The sequence below is a fragment of the Corvus hawaiiensis genome, chromosome 7 (assembly GCF_020740725.1).
Source record: "Corvus hawaiiensis isolate bCorHaw1 chromosome 7, bCorHaw1.pri.cur, whole genome shotgun sequence".
NCBI lineage: Eukaryota > Metazoa > Chordata > Aves > Passeriformes > Corvidae > Corvus > Corvus hawaiiensis.
Window position 1 is genome coordinate 13,625,253 of NC_063219.1, and position 22,436 is coordinate 13,647,688.

Genomic DNA, 22,436 nt, shown 5'->3' on the forward strand with positions numbered 1-22,436 from the left:
GGCGCACGGAGGCTGCGGGTGCAGCAGCGCGGAGGGGACGGGAGTGCGACCACGACGGGAACGGAAACCGGGACGGGGCTGCGGCGGCCGCCGCCGCCACCGCCACCGCCACCTGAGGCGTCGGACCTCGCGAGGAGCGGCCCGCGCCTCGTACCCTTCTGTCCCTTCCCCGCCTCAGGCCGCCTTCCGTGAGCCCCGGCTCCCGACGGACAATGTCCCACCAGCGCGTGAGGCGCGGCGGCTCCCCGACCCCCGCCACCTCCCTGACGGGGGGAGGCAGCGCGGCGGCGGCGGGCGGCGGAGCAGCGGGAGCGAGCAGCCGCCTCCAGCCCATGCGGGCCACGGTGCCCTTCCAGCTCAAGCAGCAGCAGCAGCAGCAGCAACATGGCAGCCCCACGAGGAGCGGTGGCGGCCCGGGTGCGGGGCTCCCACGCGCGGCGCCCCCCGGCAGCGGCGGGCGCGGCGGCCCCGCCACGGCCCCGCCGGGGGGAGCGGGCAGCGGCGGCGGCGCCTCCTCGCGGGGCAGCCCCACGCGTGGCCATGGCGGGGCGCGGGGCAGCCCCCCGCGGCACCACCACCTGCCGCCGCCGCCCCCGCCGCCGCTGCCGGGCTGCGGGCCCTCGCCCTGCTCCTCGCCGGTGCCTCCGCTGCCGGAGGGCAGGGTCCGGCACCACCACCGGCGGCAGTCGCCGGAGCCGGGCAGGAGCTCCCCAGAGAGGAAGAGCCCTAGCTCCCCCGTCTGCAAAGGTGAGCGCCGGGGGGTCCGGGACAGCGGCAAAGGGCACGTCCCCGGCGGCCGGGCCAGGCGCGGGGTGCAGGGCAGGGGCCGGCGGTGCCTCCGAGCGCCTCGTGCCCTGGGGCAGAGCTAGGGACCGGGCTGTGCCCGGGCTGGTGCCCGCCCTGCCCCTTCTCTGGCCGGCGGCAGGGTTTGCCGGGTATGTGCATGGAAGGGGTCTTTGCTTTTGTTGCTGCTCTGTTGCGCCCTGGCTTTCAGAAGAGGGATAGAGAGCCAAGCGTGCCATGTGGGGGTTGTGACCGCTCCCGTAGTACCGCGAGTACTGCCTCGGGTTGGCAGATGAGAGGGTTTCAGTGGGGTAGATGTCCTTAATGTACTTGGGCACAAACTTTAGGTGAGTTTGGGGGCTGTTGTGAAGCCTTCACATCTCACCTTTCTGCACACCTGGTGCCGGATGGTGGATGTGGTTGTGATCCAAACAGTGTCCCTGAGCTTGCAATTAAAGAACTGACTAGTGCTGTAGGCATGGCACATAGCTGTAGAGCAAAAGTATTCAGTATCTCTCTTAGCAGTTGCTTTCAACAGAACCCTGCAGAAGGATGTGTGTGCTTGAGAGTGATGACATGCTTGTGCTACAGTGAAGATAGAAAATAGCGTGAGGATACCATACATTTTGTAGCAAACTGCTTTTTAACTTTTTGAAAAATTAAATAATTCTTATTGGAAATGCTGGGATTTAAGTAATATATGGCATCAGGTTGAGGATGATAGAGGCTGACATATGTAAGTCCTTTTCCTTCTTGGGATAAAAGTTTTCTCAAAAGTGCATGAATGTGGCTTTGTGTTCATGTCCTCAAATCTGGGGAAAAATGTTACTTTTAAGATACCAAAGCTCGCAGCTACTCTTTTTCATTAAATTGACTGTGGTAATCTAAACAATAAAGTTGACTAATATGCAGAAGTGTATATGTGGAAATCTAGGACTAGCCCTCCCTTTAACACTTCTGCTTCTCCTTATACTCCTCCCCCTTTCTAAAATAATGATTATATCCAGACTACCGCTTTGGGTTTTTTCTTTTTTCCTATCCTGGCTCTTGAGGAGTGATGCTGCCAAATGAGACAGTCATCACCAGTTGGTACAAGATGACTGTGTACCTCCTAGTCTGCTAGTGTACGAGAGTACTGCTAAGATTCTGAGTTAGATTTTTCACTTTGCAGATAAGAGTAATGAGGGTTTTATTAAGGCTATATTATATTATAAGGCTTTGGATTGAGGAATGTGTGTATTCTTCATTTGAGATTCTTGTTAATCAGTAATCTGAAAGACTTTATGCACATCACAAAATCCGGTCTCCTTCCTGTGAGCTTTATAGAAATCTTGCCTAAGGTGCAATCTGCTGGCCTGGAGAATGAGGAAGAGCATGGTTAGCCTTGAGGTCCAGGTTCAAAAACTGTTTGTAAAGGCATGCGTCAGACCACTTAGGGTGGAAAAATTGCACTGTCTTTTAGTCACTGTGGAGAAGCCTGCTGAAACTATGCTGGCCTCTTTACTACTTTGCAGAATTAACATATAGAAAGAAACAAGTCATTTGATTACTCTACGGTGTTAAGGTAACTCCAGTAGCTTTTTACAAGATGTGTGAAAACAGGAGAGTGGTGTCCATTTAATTGCTTCCACATGTTCCAGTTTCTGACTAGTACTTGTATTGGCTCCAAATGCAAACTAAACTCTTTAATAGTGCTTAACATTCATCTTGTGTAGTCCAGTGCTTGACAGAGGCTGAGTTGACTTCAGGTTTTTTATCTAAATGAGTAAACAGTGTTAGCTGAGAACATGGAAGTGGAACTTTTTTTGCTAATGAGGCAACGGTTGTGCAGACACACAAGATGCTTGAGGGTATTGGTCAGAATCTGCTGCAGAATAACTTGGGGTTTTCTGTTTCTTGCTTTCAGTTAGTGATGGCTTTTGTTCATTCCGACAGCTGCAGACACATTTTCTTAGATGAAAATGAACCTTGAGGTTAGACAAATGATAGCTTTTTCTGAACTTAGATGCTGGTTGTATCTAAGTTTAAGTGTATCTAAATATAAGTTGTATACTTCAGGCTCAGTTTCACGTTTTTCAGATTTTCTTTCCTGGGAAGCAGTTGAATAGTTGTGAACTTAGTTTTCAGGAGCCTGCTTTACACTCGAGAACCCTAACTTTTGAATTTACAAATGTGGCTTTTATGGGTTTGGGGTGTGGTTTTTGGAGGGGTTTTTTAGCCCTTGTTTTCTGATCTGAATTGCTCAACTGAATTCTCTGTTGACTACGGGGTAATTACAAATGGAAGATTCTGTCATACAACTTCTAATTTTCCATGCTTTTCTTGCCACTTCTCTCCCCTCCTCCTAAATATGACCAGGAAGCTAGATCTTGCTACTACCTGTTTTTCATCTTTTACTTTCCCTTTCTGCAGTCTCTAGCAGTTATTTCACAGAATTCAGCTTCTAATTGCCTGTTAATGTGTTCTGCCCTTCCCATCACTGGTGTGGCCTCGTTTCTACACTGCAGAGTCTGTCCTGCAATCTCCAATTTTGGTTCAGTTTTCACATTTGCCTCTTTACCTGTCTGCAAACCACCCCTTAGAGGACATTGTTTTGACCTACTAGTACACTGTTGCAACATGAGATAGAGCATACACATTTCTCTATCTTCATTGGTTTTTGCCTTGGTTTATTCACTGAGTAAAGATCTAATGGGATCTTGTTATTTGTGTTCTTATATAAAACGCATCTTAGAGGAGTTGAACTGCTCAGCTGCAAAAATGTTACAGTGTACCAGGCTGAGTAAACAAGAAGATCAAGACCAGAGCCATAGCAGTTGTTTACTTTCAGGTGCCTCGAGGTGGTGAGAGAGTTCTCTGCTGGATGCTGGACTTCCTGGTATAGTCCAGTTGACTGTATTGGACATCTAAACTCATTCTGAAAATTAAGGAGAAGTTTCTAGGGAAGGGTAATATTAAAGCCTGCTTGTGTGAATGGAAGTGATAAAAATAGTATATGAAGTCTTAGAGGTCAGGTATGAACCTTTTCTTGGAGGTAGAGAGGAAGAAATGGAACTCTATTACAGTCTCAAATTTCACCATAGAATTTATTAGTTTTAATAATTTGGTGACACAATAATAGCTGCAGACCTGTTGGCCTTAATGACCAAGGTTTTGCAGTAGTTTTGAAAGATATTACTGTAGGATAAGAGAGAAGGCTTTGTGTGCCGCTACATTCCTGCACTGCTTACCTAAGCTGTTTAACAAATGGTAGGTGTAAAGAAAGCTAATTCATTTTTGCACCATCATACTGTATGTTTCTTGTGGCCAGCACTTCAGGGGAGTTTATTTGGATTAAAAATATTTTCATTTACTAGAGTTAAGTAACTTGAACATCTTGGGTTTTGTGAGGTTTGGTTTTCTAAAACACCACTAATTCAGTCATTCTTCTACAGTGGGACAATTTTGAATTACTAGTGAACAGTTCTCTTTAAATTTCTGTGAGGATGATAGCCAGGATTATCTTCCAAAGGGAGTATACACAGTTGGGTGGTGTGTCTGTGCTTAGTGCTCTGAGTCTGTTCGGTTCTTTTAATGAAACATGAAAAGTAGGTGGAGTCCCAGAGACCAGTTGTAGTTTTGGGAAAGACGGTTGTGCCAGCTGTGCATGGGAGAGATCCCATGAAGGTCCTTTCTGGGGAAAAGCCTGACCAAAGCAGAACAAAAAGGTCAACTGTATGTATGCTTTGATGGCAGAGGAGTTAGTTTGGTCTCACTCCTTCTCACTACTTTGGATAGCCCACTTGTATAAAAAAAAGCCTAAAGTAGAGTTTTGTGAGTTCAGTGGCTTCTTAGGCTTTTCTGCTGCTTATTTTCTCACAGTATGTGTTAGATGATGTTTCTTTGGTTTCTTTCATACCTTTCAGGTAGTTATTGGTAAGCATCTCTATTTGTTCAGTTTTGCTCTTCAGTCCCACTGCTATAGTGCCTGAGCTTACACTGCCTTTGGAGGTGCCTGGCTTTACTCTGCAAGAGGTGTGTGAGATACCAAGTTGCCTGTAGCAACTTCTGTTGGTCACTTGTACGGCAATGACCAATGAAGACATGGCAACTCGCTTGTTATTTCCCCGCATTATGGACTTCATTGATTTGTGTTGTGTATGTTCTCTTTATTTTTGTTCTATTATTTTGCTTTGTTTGAGACCAGATTGCAGAAAGACTTTTGTTTCTAAATAGATTTATACTAGTGGTGGATGGATAGGAGGGTTGATATTTGTCACAAATACTGGTTTAGAGAGATAATCAGGCCAATTAAAAGAGATCTAATATTTAAGAAGCGTCTATTTGATGAAACAGCTCCATTGTTTTTCATCAGCCACAGCTGTTGTAACTGTTATCTCTATGGAGGCAGATCTCTTGTTATGTAGGTCACATCAAGAAAAAATAGCAGCTGAACACTTGCTTCAAGTATTGTAGGGGAAAGTGCAATGAAAACATTGTATATGTTCCCACTGAAATGTTTTGAAACAGTAAGAAGGATTGTATAGTAGACTTTGCCAATTTGTATAAAGGCAGGTTGTGAAGGTGGAAAAGTAAGTAAAAACAGATCCAAACATCATTCCCCATCTAAATAGAAGTAATTTGAAAACAGAATTTCTTGAATGAATTTTTAAATCAGAGGAAGAGAGAGTATTTACAGGCTTTGTGCCTTGAAATGAGCAGCTTCCCTTGAACTTAAATAGTAAACAGGCTCTTCAGTTCTCATTCTCTGTTTGTTCAGCAAAATAGTCTTTCCAGTTGTTTTTTGTTTTGGTTTTGTTTTTCTTTTTTTTTGTGGTGGAGAAGAGAGAGTAATAGATTCTGCTTTTCCAGTTCTGAAGCTGCTGCAGTGGCTTTGCAGATGATGTGGCTGACTACGTACACTTCCTGATTTATAATTTTTTTTCACATCCTTTCTGTTTCCCCTTGGTAAAAAGAGAAAAGCTTCTTGAAGAGGAAGAATGATAACTGAGAAGAAAAACAAACAGGGAGAATATGGCAGCTAATTCTTAGACAAATAATATGTTTGATTTAACTTTGGAAGCAAGCATAATTTTTAAAGAATGGCACATTGTGTTAGCATGCCACATTGTCCTATAGTACACACAAAAGGAATAGTTTTGAAATCTTCTGATACAAACAGACCCTTCAGTGTGCTGATAGTAGTAGTCAGAGAATTTCTTTGACATGGGAGTCTTAAGTGCAAACTCCAAAACATATTTGCTGTTACACCCTGAGAGCAAATCTGCTGAGAGCTCAGTAGTAAGGTTGTATCATTGTTGGTGCTTGTAGAAATAATAAACCAGATGAAGTTTCCTGACTGCTTTGTACAAGAGCGGCTGATTATAGTGCTAAGAATTTTTTCCTTGTAGTTGAATTGAAATATTTCTCATATTTTTACTGTGTACATTTCTAATAATTCACATGAGGCTATTTAGTGTAGAACATCACTAGATTTAGGTGCTTTCCACTCCATTGAAATCTATACCTAACAAGTTGTATTAGTATTTATCACATATATTTTTAGTAGATTGCAACAGCTTAGAAATTGAATTTTGGACTTTTGATGTCAGTGGTTTTATTTTCTGACTAGCAGTCAGACACTAACCAGGCACAATTTCCTTTGTAAATGTAAATGAGTTTATGTATAATACAAATTGCTGTGTTATTGATACTTCTAGTGCAGAATTCATCCTAAGGCACAGTGAGGGAGGACACATGACTGAGTTTTTCCCGTGGCCTTTTATAAAGGTTCCATCTAACTTCTGAATCATGCTTGCTGTGTTTTTCAGGACTTTCTATTTGTTATAGTTAAGATTAATGCACAGTTCTTTCAAGTATAATTGAAATTCTTTTTGTGGGGAGTAGATGAGTTGGTAGTAAGCTTAGATCGTTGTGATCTCAGGATTTGCCTTTTACATCTCAAAATGTGTAAGCATGTATGTGTATCTAAACCCCGGGTCTTTGCTGCTTATCGGTCTCTTAAATTTAACAACCACAGTTACTGTTCTGAGGAAATTTTCTTCAGTGTTTATTCTTCATAGCTTGCAGTGTAGTCTTTTACTGCCACCTTACTTAAGACATCATTGACAGATGGGACAGATACAAATTTTTATTTTTAACCATATTCTTCCTTCTCATATTACTTCCTATGATTGTTGTAGTTAACTTTTTTTTTTTTGGTAAGGATTCCTCTTAGTATCTAAATTGTTCTGAAATAGGATACCAGTATAAACACCACAAATGAGGTGTTGCAGAAGATACAGCACCAGGCAAATATGAACATAGTTACCAAGTAGCATGTAAAGGGAGGAGATGTCTCAATTAGCTTGTAAAATGTAAATGATTACCTTATCAAAGTTGACTTCTGAATCTAAGGGTTATGCCATATATCATGTACTGGGTGGTTAGAATATACTGGTTTATAGTGTCCCTGGAAGTAAAGTAGGTGAAGGGGTGAAGGGCTAGTAGGATGAACTGTAAACTCAGCATTAAATTGAAAAAGTTCAACACAGTTTTTCTTCATTAACCTTTTGTGTGCATAAACATAACTATTTTTATTTCTTCTACACCTTCATCATTTAAGAATCAAATGATTGTTAGACTTTTAAAGGAGTAAATAGTGGTGTGTGAACACTAATGCAACACTTGTGGCATAAGGATGTTTTTAAAGAAACCATAAAAACAGATTTCAAACTTATTCAGACTGAATAGAGCCTGGAAAAGCAAACTTAATTTCCATATTAGAAGTATCTTGTTGTATACTTAACAGCATAGTTCCAATTTGGTATGATTTCTTGTAGGCTATTAAAATGGATAAGCTCTCTGTCTTGATTTCTTTGTAATCAAATGTTCTTGCTCTACCAGACAAATCAAGACCACCTTCATCAAGCCCTTCCAGTATTGTTCGCCGGACGTCTTCACTGGATACGCTTGCTGCTCCATACCTTGCTGGACAGTGGCCTCGTGATAATCATGGACAAGCTGCTCCCTGTATGAGAGACAAAGCCACACAGGTAGGACAGAGTTTTTTGTCTTTGGAGTATGTAAGGGTGAAGACAGGATTTAAATGTGAGAAGCTTTTCCTTTGAAAACATTCACTTTAGCTTTCTTGCTCACAAGTTTCTATTCACTTTCAAATTGCAGGAATCCTACCTTTGCTATTGCATGTGTGAATTATTTGCATTCTTTAAGTAAAGGCTGAGAACTGTAGTATTGTTTAGGTGTTCCACTTCCTTCTTGCCTCAGTGCATTGTACATCTGTATTCTCATTATTCTTACAGTGTGCAGTACACTAGATAGCACTGGAGTTAATTACTGTTTACTTTAAATTTATATAGAGGACTTAGTGATGTATCCTTATATGTATGTCTGTCTCCAACTCTTCATCCTCTAATTGTAAAAGCCCTGTAATGTTCACTTGGGTTTTATGCGCCCAGTATAGAATTATATGCATTGAAGAACTGCCTCATTGAACTGTGAATGGTGTTGAAATTTAGCTCAACTGGAAAGTATTAAGAAAGTACATGATTTTCCAATAAGCATGAACTGCTTAACAAAATTTCACAAGCTTTAAAGGTTCCGTCCTGTGCCACCTGTAAAAACGGAAACAACAAACAATTGACTGAAGCATGACGTTTGTTTTGGCATTCCCCTTTAAAGGGAGTGTTGTTACATGACATCCCTTCTGTATGCAGAAGTGGTTCAAGATGGAGTGTTTCTTAAAATATCCTAGTGTTTCATTTCTCCTTCTGTGGGTGCAGTCTGGCAGTGGCTTTCTCTAACATGCAGCGTGAAAGAAAGAGGCAAATGTATCAGATTTTAAATCCCTGTTCCTGGAACATGGTTTCAACAAGAAGTCTCCACTAATTCCAAAGAACATAAGCAAGATGCAGTTGGAAGAGGACCTCGTAGCATGTGGGGCATCCTTGTGTTTGAACCCCTGTAATGTTTGGTAACAGTAGCAAAAATGTGTCCACATAGTTTCAGTGTCTGTGGATGAGTAGGAATTGAGCAGATGAGGTGTGCAGTGTTACTGTGTGGCCTTTTGTGGGAAGAGCAGATCAGTAGAGAAGGAAGGTGTTTTGTAGGGAAATATGTCCATCTGGATAAGGTGCAATTAGGATCTGGTGAAGAAGAAAGGACAGCTGAGGAACACGTTTTCTGTGCAGGAAAATGAATTGGAAAAATGGTTAGAAGACAGGGTGATAAAAGAAAGCACTTTGAAGTAAGAGGAGGAGGATGAAGGAAGGTATGTGATATACAAGGAATGTCTGTACATACTTAGCTATTAAAAGGCGTCATTAAAGGGCAGAACTAAACCCCTATGGGTGTCCTAACAATTTATTTTCGTATTTGATTTCTTAGGATACTTTTTTCAAAATAATTATATTTCTGTACTGCTGCCAAAGTGTTTGCTATGTTCAGTTGATCTTGTTCAGGTTAATTTTGATATAATCTGAATAATGGTTGGGCTTTTATAATCTCGGTATTTGCCAGATACCATCCTTTTTGGCTTGCATTTTTCTTTTGCCTTTTTCTCCCAATTCTGGCACATCTAACTGCTGTGGTAGTGGGGCTTTTGTATAGAAGAGGAAATATATTTGAAAGGTTAATGGGAAGACTGTAAGTGCATTAGATATTTCTGCAGAATGAGTACATTTAGTGGTGATCTATGGCAGTGTATTTCTGAGAGAACTAGAATGATCCGTTTGCACTTCCTAATTTAAAATTTATCAAACCAGTAGGAAATGTAGGGCTATAGACATACATCTGTATGTCCAGAGCTGATGTTGATGTGACACTGAGGAGATATTATTGATTTTAGTCTTCCGATGGGCCTGAGAGCAACCACTGGAGCTAGGGACAAATTTAAAATGTGACTTACAATAGTTAGCTTCCCGAGATAATACAGACTGCCCATTTGTATTGTTCAGCTTTTCTGAAAATGTCTTATTTGGATGAAGTTTCACTGATGAGATACTCTGGTTCCAGTGTGTAATTTCAGATTTCACGAAGTCTGACATGAAATGTATGTGTTCTGATTTCAAGCCTTTAGAGAACAGGACTTGAATTTATGAAGATGTAAAAGGTTTTCAAGTTGAGTAAGCAGGGTATCTTGATTCTGTGGAGTTATGGCATAGGGAGTAGAGTCGTGCAGGAAGCATACTGGGAAGAGACAGCAATTAATGGCACACTTCAGCTTGCAGGCCTTTCTAGAGATGCCCATGGGTCATAGCTGAGAACTGTGTAAGAGATCCCAGGTCATGCAGACTGTCTCTCTATCAGATTCCTCCTTTGATTGCGTATTGTGATGAAACCTGTCTATAAAACTCAACTGAATTATGTACCTGAAAAATATTTGTTGGATGATGAATAGGTGTATTATTGAGCATCCAAGGGTCTGGCTAGGATTCATACCTGCGCATGTTGTTTAAAGTGCTCATAAAACAGGTGTTAGTAATCTTGTCTTTTTGCTTTGAATGAAACCTGTTTGTCTTACAACTTAAAATGGGACAATTACATTGTATTTTTAAAAAATTCTTAAATAATTTATTTTGACTGCAAAGCTTTTGCCTCTTAAAACTTTTTTTTTCTGAAGCGTTCTACTGTCTGTAATAAATTTAGCCTTAAACTAATTTCTTTGTAATTCTAGAAAGGGGGGAGGATGTTATGAATGGTGACAACTAAGAAGCAAGTAGTAGTACTTTAAGAACCTAGAGCAATATAAATCCCACTTTGCCTTTTGGTTACTTGGTCCATTTCTTGATAATAAGTACTACAAACAAAATAGGTGGAATAAGTAGAAGAAGACTTGCTAAAATAGTATTGCATTTCTGTCTTGATGTACAGGTTTCCTATAGTTTAACCTGAAAAGATTTCTAACTATTTGTTTTAAGGATGAGCCTCAAAGCAACTTTAAGGCTTTAAAATGAATCAGATATTAATTTATTAAATAATTCTTGAATCTTGAGTCAAAGTCTTGAATATAAATTAAAGGCAAAGACTAATTAGTGTTAATTATTCTCCTGTAGGCAAGTGTCATTGTTGTGCTGAGTTGGGAAGCTAGAATTAGTAGCTAAAGCTAGAGGATAGAATGATACTCCTGACTGACATTTGAGAATTGACTAGACAAAAATTGGTACTTGGGAATGGGGGTTATCAATTATTCTATTTTATGATGAAGATCAGTGAGTGCTTTTCTAGAAAAACAGATTGTAATGGATTCTGATTTTGCTATGAAACGGGAATTTCAAAGCAACCATACTAACTTTATTATTCAGATTTGTCCTAGTTAGTGTTTGATTTAGAATGATGAAGATAAAAAGTACTGATAATGAAGGTTTTATTTATATGAAACTTGTGTCTGTAACTGAAACTGGTGGGGTTGCAACCTGTATATTTGGAGTTAAGGCTCCATATTCCCTGCAAAAAAGGGATTAATACCACAAAAGACTTGAGTTTCTGAGATGCAAGTGCAGCTGGGGTAAGAAAGGTCAGCATGTGGCTTCTGCAAGCTCTTAGTTTCACATGTAAGAACAACCACTGCTCACTGTAGGTGTGAAGACTTAGAGGCAATCAAAGTTCTTCTCTATAGGGGAAAGTGAGGTGTCTTAAAAATGGGATTAGGTAGATCATCACTGTACGCTGAGAACTGCATGGTGGCAACAGTGAACTTCAAGGAATTTGCTGTCTGTTTCAGTGTGTGAGCTGCTTCCAGAAATGCTTTCCCTTGCTTCATTAGGTGTATTTCCTGTGACTGCACAGAGATTCCTGATAGATGTTGCTATCTGTCTTCTTAGAGCCTTTACAGTTCACTGCTTTGAAGACATTCCTGGAGCTGGCTAGGTGGGAATACAAACTGCCCATAAAGCATGCAGTATTATCACAGTCTTGCCTGTGCATTTTCTTACCTGAAATACAGCGTGGCTTAATGATACTTTGCATTTCTCTGAACTCTTTCACCACTATATGTTTGTGAGATTTTTTTATTAAACACTAATGTGTCTGTTGGTTTAGTGAAACCAGCTTAGTATTATCTGTGTTGCTTTCTGCTTGTCCTGGGGCAACTGTGAACCCGGGACCTTTGAGGCATTATTAAATTAATTCCCTACTTTGCAATGGCTCTAGTGGTGCTTATATGCTTTGCTTTCCTTTTTCTCATTCTTGAGAGCAAGAACGTGCTTTTGAAGCTGTGCTGGTGCAGGCTTTCACAGCGTTTACACCAAGCCACCCTTGCTAATGCGTCAGAAATAACAAGGTCAGCGTTTGTGCAGGAAATTAAATACACCATCTCCCCCCAGTTCAGCACTGTCACACTGGTTCTTCAGAGCTCTCTGGCAGCTTGTGCTACATGTGAATACTGCCTTATGCTCAGTCATTTGGAAGGGAAACTAGCACATTCCTATATTACAGGAGGTCTGAAAGTTGTGGGTTTGGGTTTTTTTATTTATATGGTTTCACTCCACTTTTTTGTACTTTACCTGTGAGAAAGGCTTCTAGTTGGTTACTGTCGTTCACTTTTGGTTCTGAATCTAGCATATCTTAAAAGTTCTCTTTTCTAATTTGTCTCAAAATATTCTGCCAGAAAGTAGCAATTACCTTTTTAAATTAATCCTGTAATCTTCTTCTTACAGACAGAAAGTGCCTGGGCTGAAGAATATTTAGAAAAGAAGAGAAGCTCACACAAACGTTCATCGTCATGGGGCAGCAACGAACAACTCAAGGAGGTCAGAAATGCCTTTACTTGAGATACCTTTAGATTAAATAGTTTTTTGGTGTGCACCGATACCATGATCCTTCAGGAAGGCAGGAGTATTTTGCTACTTTGCTTAATTATACAGATGGTGGGCTTGGTAAAAAATAGGAAATGGCTTTTCATTTTATATTGATTTAATATAACAATTCAGGTGTATTAATATTTTTAATCTGAATATGTGGGAAATAAAACACTAAATGCAGGTAACATTTTTCACCAAAGAAGGAAATAATAGCAATGACCACGCTACTTTCAAACTTTATGTATTTCAAGTTCTTTCACTAAACCTCCAGAGGTGTCTTCTGAGTGTCAGCTGAACTGATAGCTAACATACTAGATTTGCAAGAACAAATCTAGTGCTGGCAATAATTATGAATGTTGTGGTAGTAAATAATTTTAACTAAGTGATGGGATAAATGGATGAAATTACGTGTGTACCTGAATACACCTGTTGAAATCTAATGTAAATTTTTCCTTTGTTAGATTGCAAAATTGCGTCAGCAGCTGCAGAGAAGCAAACACAGCAGCAGGCATCATCGTGACAAGGAAAGACAGTCTCCTTTTCATGGGAACCATGCAGCCATTAACCACAGTCAGGTGAGGCTGTGTGCTTTTTGGCTGTGTTGGGTAGCTAAAACTACTTTTCGCTCCTTTCAAGGTTGTGATTTGTCTTAGAGGGGACTTAGAAATACCGCAGGCTGCTAAATTCGGTGTAGCTATAGGTGAATTCTATGAAATAGAGCTCTTTCTTTTGACTGCTTGAGTGAATGGGGGCCCAGATCTTTTTGTTGCTTGGGTGAGCTGGCTTTGAACTCCCACTTCCAAATAATTTCAGGTAGTTAAATCCTTCCTTAAAGCAAGACTTTTAAAGTGCATTCTGCAGGTTCCACAAAAGGATGACAGAAAAGTTTAATCTAAAACTATAGGTCATCTTCTTCATTATATGTTGCTGTAACAATTATGACTTTGCATGTAGAATATGACATGGAGCAAACTGCTGGTAAAACTGTATACTCAAATAAAAAGTAGTTCTTCTGAGCACATTTTGATGTCTTGCCAAACACTTGTCTAATACTGTGATGAGATTTAGAGAGCTTACCTGACAAAAGGCTATTCCATGAGATTATTTATTTAAGTGTTTACACACTACATGACTTCATTCAGCCTTTTTAAGATTTTTTTTTTCCCCTGTCATTTATTGTGCCTTGAGATTTAAAGTAATAATCCCTTCTACAAGAATTGTGATGGCTAGGCCACCACATGTTCTGTGTGCAGTTTCAGTTTTATCTCAAGGCTTCTAATGAGGTCAGGTTGACAGAGGTGTAATATTTTTAGCTCAATTGATAACAGGTGTAAAAAAATGATAGGCTTTTAGAAACACAAATCCTTCTTCAAGTGTGTTTTGGTTAAGTAACTTTAATAGAAAAGTTTGGTCATTTTTTCAGAAGGAAATTTTTTTTTCCCTCTCCCTGCTGGTATCTCATGTATGTACATTTGATACACACCATTTTTTTTAACAGTTACAAAAGAACAAATCCCTCACAATAGCCTTGGCAAGGCAATGTAGTTAAAAGAAACTAGGAAACTGTCATGTTGTGAGTTGAGAGAGTACTTCAGCTGTGAAGCTTCTCTGAAAATCTAATCATATTCCTAATTACTCCTGAAATGTCATTAATTGTTCCAATAAATATCATAATTTGATAACAGTTAATAAAAAGTTTCGTTTCTGTCATTCCATCCTTCTGGAAATAATTTAGGCCAGGTTCACTTCATAGGTGAAGTCAGGTATCTGAGTGAATGTGTTCTACTTCAGGACCGAAAGTAAGAAAATAGAATCGTGTTTTGAATTTCTGTTCTTCTTAACTCCTACTTTGTATAAAAGTCGTTAGCATCTTTTGTTTCAGACCCTAACTTCTTATCCCTGCTGTAGGACATTTAATTAGGAGTCATGACTTTTCAGGATTGATGTGCCTCTTGAATTCAGTTTTGTTGGTAGTTTGAATTGTCTGCTACTGAAAGTATTTAGGATTTTTTTTTAGAATTACATTTTTTGATATAACAATTTAGGGATTACTGAAGTGTGGGTGCAGTGTACTGTGCTGCTGATTTTACTGACTGCTGGAGTCAGAACAGTCCAAAATTATGAATGAAGAAAGACAAATAAATGACTCAATCCCTTTCTAGGGGTTTTTGAGAAAGTTAATGAAAATCAACATACAAAATGTATCAAACTGTTGGTTAAAAAAAAACAAAACAAAAGACAGATCAACATACTTGATGAAGGTGTTTTATACAAATTTGTAGAACTTGAGGACATTTTCAACCAGAACCTGTACTGAGGAACTTCTGGTGTAGGCCCTTTAGTACACTGGAGAATTACATGCATTTTAACAGGTTTGCTTGGCATTCTGCAAACCTGTGCGTTTCTGAATGCTGAGGTATTGCCACTTTAGTGTAGATGGTCTTAGTGGGTTTTAATTTCAAAAATGAACAGTGATGCTGCTATTCTGAAAAATACCTCCTCAAATTACATACATTAATTTTTTAAAATCGTGATTAGTTTATTATTTTGCTGCTGGTATGGATGTCTTTACATTCTGCCAAATTTTATAGTATGTGAATAAAATATTGTGCAATGGATAATTAGTTTTTGGGCTTGTGAAACAAGCTATAAAATATAGACTGAAGCAAAGCAGCTTTTCCAGGACTGTGTTGCAAAACAAAATGTTTTTCTTGGTTAATTTTGTGCCAGCTGTGTCAAGCTACTTGTGAAGGGAAGAAGTTAAAGAAGGATTCAAAGAGCAAGTGAAGAGTTTAGATCAATGGCATTTAGCAGCTGTTTTTTAACTCAGAGTGAAAAATCTGTAACTGTAGGCATTGAGGGCAAAGTTCCTAGATTTTCTCATTCTTTTTTTGAGAACTGCTAAACTAGAATTTCTGGCAGCAGCTCAGTTCCTTCAGGATTTGTGGAAGGAAGGGGAAGGACTGTGTGGAAACCAGAATTTAGTAATTAGAATATTTAGAATTTTTTTTTTTCACATTCCTAGTTTGAAAGAAACTTTTGTGTTTGTTGACTCTAAAGGGTCGTGTAAAGATTTCTGAGCTCAAGGAATTGGATTCCTGACAAGGTGAGAAAAAATGTTAGGAAATTGTGTCAGCAGCTCCTTCACAGAAACTGGGTAAACTGTTTAACATTTGGAAAATAGTGTACTCTTCTAGTTAAAAGAAGAAATTTCAGTGGATTTATTTCCTCTTTTCTTCCCTACTTAAGCTTTACTGCAATTCTTTAATTTTACCAGAATTTTTAGTGGTTTTTGCCAACTAAGCTTCTAATGATTTATTTGTGCTTCTTTCTAATATGATTTTTGTGTGAAGAAAGAAATCCACAGAATCTCTATAGAATAAGAATGTCAGTTGTTCCTGACCCTCTGCTCAGAATCAGAAAATAGTTGATGAGGACCTTGATCAAGTCCTTGCTGCTGACTACAGGTTTTTTTCAGAACAAATGAATGTTTTTCATTTCTGTGGTTTTTTTCATTATGCCAGAAGTGCTCCTTTCTGTCTCTCTTAACTGGAAGAGGAGTTTGCAGAAAGGTCATAGTCTCCTCAGGTGATCTCAGGATGCTTCTGAGAACATTTTGAATTAGTTGGATGGTACTAAATCTGTAAACAGGAGTGGAAACAATGGGGTCTTTCTATATTCTCAGTGTTGGTATAATGGAGAAACTAGGATTGAGGCCAGAACTGAAACCAGGTGGAAGAATAAATGGATTTTTTTTCCAACATAAAGTTTTTTCCTCAGTGCTCTTGGCTGATACTATGTGACACTATGAACCATCAAGGCCCCTGCTCCTTTCATTTTACTGGGAACCCTGTGTCCCTAACGTCTGATGAATTGATTGATACTAATATTGAGACCAGCTGCATGCAGTTTGCAGTGTTGGGAGTTTGGGTTTTTTTGGTGTCACTCTTACCACCTCACTAGGTGGAACATTTCATTTTTAGAGTAGAATTACCATGATCTGTTCAACCTAGAGGTGGCTTGATGTAAAAGCATCACAAGTCCTGCGATTCTGTTTAAAGTTTTGTTACTTGGGAAAAATTGGAAGAGCTTAGAGCATTTTTCCCGAAATGCCTGTGAACAATTTAGATTTTTCATCACCCCTATTTCCTACCTCATGAGTTTGTCATACCTGTAAGTTTCAGAACTCTTAAAACTCCCTGCCAGTGTGTTACTATGTGAACACAGTAATTGTTATCCTGTGTTTGGCACCTTGCCTCATTGTGAATGTTCCCAGGTATTCAGGGGAGTAGTCAAAGGTTGGTACCCTATTCCTGCATGTCAGGGCCCAGCTCCATGCAGACCTCAGTGAAGGCAGTATTTCTAATAAAAAGTTTATTGTTTTGGGGCTGACTGCTTACCCATGTCACCGTACCTCCTTCCTTTTCCACTGTCTGGCACTTTGGGCTAAGAAATCATCCTCAGTCATGCACAGAATATTATTTTTCTTGGAAGTGAAAAATGCTGCACTGAACTATATTGAAGTCTACTGAATCTACTTTGAGCTCTTAAAATAGTAGCATGTACCTAAGAATTTTTGTGGTAGGGAATCACATTTAAAAGGTGAAGAAAGGTGAAGAATTCCCACATTTTGCTAATGGTTGCTGAAATCTTAAAGCGTACATGTGTTCCTCTTTTTAACAAGTTCAGTTTGTCCTAAGAACGTGCATATTGAAAAACTGGGTGCACAAACAGTCGTTAGTGCCTGAACTTGTGCTGATATACCTGTATTATGATTGAATATTAAACCTGTATTAGTTTACTGGATTGTTGATCCAAGGCCTTGCTTGGAACAGAATTAGCAGTGTTGCCTTCTCAGACATTTTTGTGCTCTTCTTCAGTGTTTTTTTTTCATCTTCAGGCAAGACTTTTAAAACTCTTTACAAGTTTGGCCATTATGAGAATGTTATTTTTTGTTGACAGAAACAGAGTGACAAGCATTCTCTGAACAGAAGCTTTTGTAGTTCTTGTGCAAGTCCTTTTTGCGTTGGTTTTTTTGGGTTTTTTTTTATGGCTAACCTAATGTTTCAGGAAAGCAGAACCAATGTAATTCATTAGTTTTGCTGCTGTAGAGATTTGTGATTGTGACAAGAAGTCTCCATTATGATCTGTGCTTAAAATGTCTTGTTTACATGAATTTTTCTGAGGTAGTTTTTTTGCCAGACAAGCTTTGTGTGGTTTTTGAGAATGTACACAGGAAATTAAAATGCTTTGGTGTCTATGTGGTCTTGTTACTTAAAGGAAAAATTGAAATATAATCCCCTGACAAAAATTCCCTTTGAAGACCAGATAATGCTGATCCTTTGGTTAGTAGAGGAGTTGCTCTCAATCATGGCACGCTAGGCCGTAGAGTCCAGGAATTTTACATAGGAATTCTACTGTGACTTAAGTGTGTTGTGCCATTCTTTGAGATGAACTGAATGTTTGCAGGAAATATTACATTACCTGTAGTACAGCACTGCTTAATGAGGTCAGAATCTCCTAATATTCTGGTAGTGAGATTTTTTTAACAGGAGGGCAGATGCTAATGGAGAGACTGGGAAATCTCAAGAAGTTGTAGTGTGCCAAAGGCAGCTTTGGGAAACTTCAGTAATGCGTTTTCTGAAAATGAAGTTTTTGTGCATATTTTGAAACACTGGATTTTTAAAATGTTAATATTCATTCTGAAGCAACTAAGTATTGACATTTAGGTTTGGGATTTTATTCTTTTTGTGGAAATCTCCCTAAGTTGTTTTGTCAACCTTTTATTCTGGCTTAATGCCAGTTAATATGTTGGTCTTAATTTCTAATATAGTGCCATCTTGCATTTGTGAAATAATTGTCCTTCTGCATGTGTCATGTTATTGCAGGTGGCCACAGACTTCCATTAAAATACAATTTTAATGAGGTTACAAATGGTAAATCCAACAAAGAGTGATGTGACATTGTGGTATAGCTCACTTTAGGAGAAATGTGAATGTATTTTAAAGGCTTCAAAATTACTTACATTTAAATGTTTACTGTTAAATTTTTAGTTGTAAAGCTATGTCGAGCTAGAGGCAGACTGTATCAAGGGAGATTTTGAGACTAGCTTTTCCTGCTAGAAATTGGATTTGAAACAAAATTCAGGATGTCTGTCTTCAGTTAAAGCATCCATTTGAACACAATCACTATAGTTTCATGTAAATCCTTGATACTGAGGTGTAGATGTGTTCTGTTTCAAGGGTCACTTTTGGGTAGAAATAGTAACTTTGTTTTGTAAATAAATCTACATTGCTTTCTCATTGTCTCTGGTTCTTTAGGCTCCGATCCCAAAGAGTGCTCTTGTTCCTGTGATACCTATTACCAAATCAACGGGATCACGATTCCGAAACAGTGTAGAAGGATTGAATCAGGAGATTGAGATAATAATTAAAGAGACAGGAGACAAAGAGGAACAACTTGTTGTATGTATCTGCCACCATGATTGCTCTATATAATTATTTTGGTTTTGCTTTGAGATTAAGTCATAAAATTTATTTTGCAGCGTTTCTGAATTAAATTTGTCTGGCATTAATTTTATTTATATTTGCATTTATTATTTTCTTTAATAAGGTTAGTTGAAAAGTCTCTTGCAAAGCAAAAGGAAGGAAAGAGTTAAAGCTTGAATCTGAACCTTTTCTTCTAAATAAGAAATCTCAGTAAAATGGAAAAAAGAAAAAGGTCTGTTTTGAGAGTTTTTGTAGTAACTCTTATTTGCCCGCGCTGAACTGTCCCCATCCTAGATGAACCATCATTTGCCCATTTTTAATGTTCATTTTATTTTAATGGTTTTTAGAGGTGAATTTAGTAATAAGGTACCAGAAATACAAGCTGTGAAGATGAGTAAGGAACCAGAATGTCTTTGATATGAAGACAAGCTGAGAGAGATGGGAGTGTTCAACCTTGAGGAGAGACAGGTCTGGGGGATCTTATCAATGTGTATAAATATCTCATGCGCAGAAATGGAGGGAGCTGGTCTCTTTTCAGTAGTGCCCAGTGATGGGGCAAGGGGCAGTGGGCAAAAATTTAAACATGTTAGTTTTTGGGGGTTTTTTTTGATGTGTGAGGGTGTGCAAAACCGGAGCAAGTTGTCCAGAGAAGTTGTGGAATCATTGTCTGTGGAGGTATTAAAAACTCGACTGGACAGAGTCCTGGACACACTGTTCTACCTGACTCTGCTTGAGCAGAAGTGTTGAACTTGATAATCTCAAGAGGTTCCTTCCAGCCTCAGCAATTCTGTGATGATGTGAAATCTTAAAAACTGTTGTTCTTAGTTTCTGAAACTGACATTTTATTTTCTTTCGGAGTTGTATGTAATGAATAAAATTTTCTACCTCAAATGGTTTTATGAAACCCAAAAAGATCCTCACCACTACTGGATTTAAAGAAATTGCTACTCAGACAAGAGCAGCTGTCTGATGCCTTTAATTTTTAACAGCCTCAAGATATTCCAGATGGGCACCGTGCCCCGCCTCCATTGGTGCAGCGCAGCAGCAGCACTCGCAGCATTGATACCCAAACGCCTGGTGGAGCAGACAAGGGCAGTAACAACAGCAGCCGCTCCCAGTCAGTATCTCCAACCTCATTTCTTACCATCTGTAATGAAGGCAGCGAAGAAAGTCCATGTTCTGCAGATGATCTGCTTGGTGATTCCAGAGATAAAGGTACTGTGTCACTTTAAAATTCAACACTGCTGAACTTGTGTGATGTTCATAACCACGTAGGTAAAAAAGAGGGTTTGTTCCCTGCATCCATGGAGAAACAGTAGAATGTGGGGTTTTTGGTACACGATCTGTTTTTTTTCAAATTGCTCCAAGTACTGTGTGTGCACATATTAATTAAAGCTGGATAGATGTGACTGAGGAATGTGCTTCCCAAAAAGCTTTTGTTTTTAAATAATAGATTCTTAAAGTATTTTAAGCAGGTTGAGGAAGCAAGAATCTACAGTATCAGGTGAAACTGTTGCTTGTGTTGGGTATCTTTTATGATCTTGGACAAAATGGGCAACCTTACAGCATTTCATGCACACACCCATAAAAGTTTAAGTGTTGGGTTTATTTAATTATTCTTTTTTTAGCTGAAATATTTTGAAAGATCTTAAGAGAATTTTATAATTCAACATAAAGCTGTTCTGGTTTTTTAAGAAATATGGCTTCTGCCCATTTTCTTTGGGTAGATGGTGACAGCACAGAACCATAGATTTAGGTCTGCAGTTACAAATTGAAAATGTCCAGGAATGATGAGAGATTGCAGAGGAGCCTGAACATTTTATAAGGAAGAAATAGAAAGAAATAAAGGAATTGAGATAAGAGAGCTTATTTGCAAATGAAGGCTGGAAAGCATATGAAAATGTTTTTTAATTTTGTAACATTGGTGTAATGAAGTGGATTTAAATTCGGGGAGCATTTAAAGGTAGCTCTTGTGGTTTTTTATAGTGTGACACATTTAAGTAATGAGAAACTCTGTTCCTGCAGAAAATGGGAATAATTCTCCCTTGCCAAAATACGCTACCTCGCCAAAACCCAACAACAGCTACATGTTCAAGCGTGAGCCTCCTGAGGGCTGTGAAAAGGTGAAAGTCTTTGAGGAAAACTTGTAAGTTGATCTTTGCTACATAAGAAATAACATCTAACAATCAGATTAATTATTGCTTTATTGATTTTGTGTCAGATAGAAGTTATTAGTCCAGGTGCTAAAGCCATGCTAACAGTCTGATCTCTGTTTTTTGGTGACTATATACTGGCATATGTGTATGTATTTTACTGCTGGAATTTTGTGTTAAAATCTTAAGAGGTGTTTTTTAAAAAATAGCATAATTTGAGAGGACTGTCTCTTACCTGGCAGACAGTGGGCGAGGAGCTCAAATAATCTGATAGGGAGAGATCTATCAAATAATAGCCTGTAGTGCAGCTGCATCAGCTAATGTACGTCACAGCTTGATAGGCACATCCAGTAATCTAGACTCTGACGACCATATTCTTTTCAGCTAAATCAATGTAGTTATGATACTTCTAGTGACAGAGGAGTAATTTGACCCTGAGTATTTGATGCTTTGATTATTCTGAAAAGGCCAACTTTTGTCATTTGGGAATATTCTGGGAGGTTATGTTTTTTTATTATTATCAGGAGCTTTTATACCCTTATGTGACTTGTATGCAAGAATCTTAACCTGCAGTAAAAAATTCCATCTTGTCACACAAGGAGTGTCAATTGGTTACAATTCTCTTATGCCTATACTATCTCAAGAATGCCATCTAGTATAAATGTTAGTTTAAAAAAAAATAGCTTGGTTGACCTATGCAAATGAATTTTGAGAGGTCTCTACAGCCTCTCCCATAGCAATGTGGGAAGGGTTACAGTAACTTAAGTTACCTGTCTCTATTTTAGCTGTGTGCACTATGTTGCCAATAGATTGGATAGTATTCACTTGCTGCAGGAACATATTCTATTGCAATTTGACTTGCATTTGCATTTCTTTTCGGAAGTCCTTGGTGTGTAACTGTAGGACTGTTCTACTGTAGAGTGAAACAGGCTTCTACAGAAGTTTTTACCTGGCTATGGCAGTTCTCAGACATTGCAGTCTCCTGCGAAAAATCTTTTCATATCTGTTACTTGAATTCCATGTGTATGTGGAATACATGAGTGTAACTATTTAAAGCTCAACCTTTGTTTAACATAATTTCTATTTGAAGATCCTGTACAGGATTTTCATTTGGGAAGAAAATTTACAGGTGGGGTTGAATTTTCTGGACATTTGGGAGAATCAGCTAGCATGGAAATGTACCCTATTTCATGACCAGAATTACTTTTCAGAAT

General features: G+C 39.0%; 1 protein-coding gene across 1 annotated transcript in view; it reads left to right on the forward strand.

Annotated features, from left to right (window-relative positions):
• Positions 1-22,436, forward strand: part of FAM117B (family with sequence similarity 117 member B) — a 28,045-nt gene continuing 5,609 nt past the window's right edge. The window contains exons 1-7 of the mRNA XM_048309736.1: positions 1-747; positions 7,669-7,817; positions 12,438-12,530; positions 13,043-13,156; positions 18,902-19,045; positions 20,059-20,284; positions 21,095-21,215. Coding sequence (XP_048165693.1) covers positions 213-747; positions 7,669-7,817; positions 12,438-12,530; positions 13,043-13,156; positions 18,902-19,045; positions 20,059-20,284; positions 21,095-21,215 — 1,382 coding nt within the window. The 5' untranslated portion in view covers positions 1-212. The remainder of the gene's footprint in view (positions 748-7,668; positions 7,818-12,437; positions 12,531-13,042; positions 13,157-18,901; positions 19,046-20,058; positions 20,285-21,094; positions 21,216-22,436) is intronic.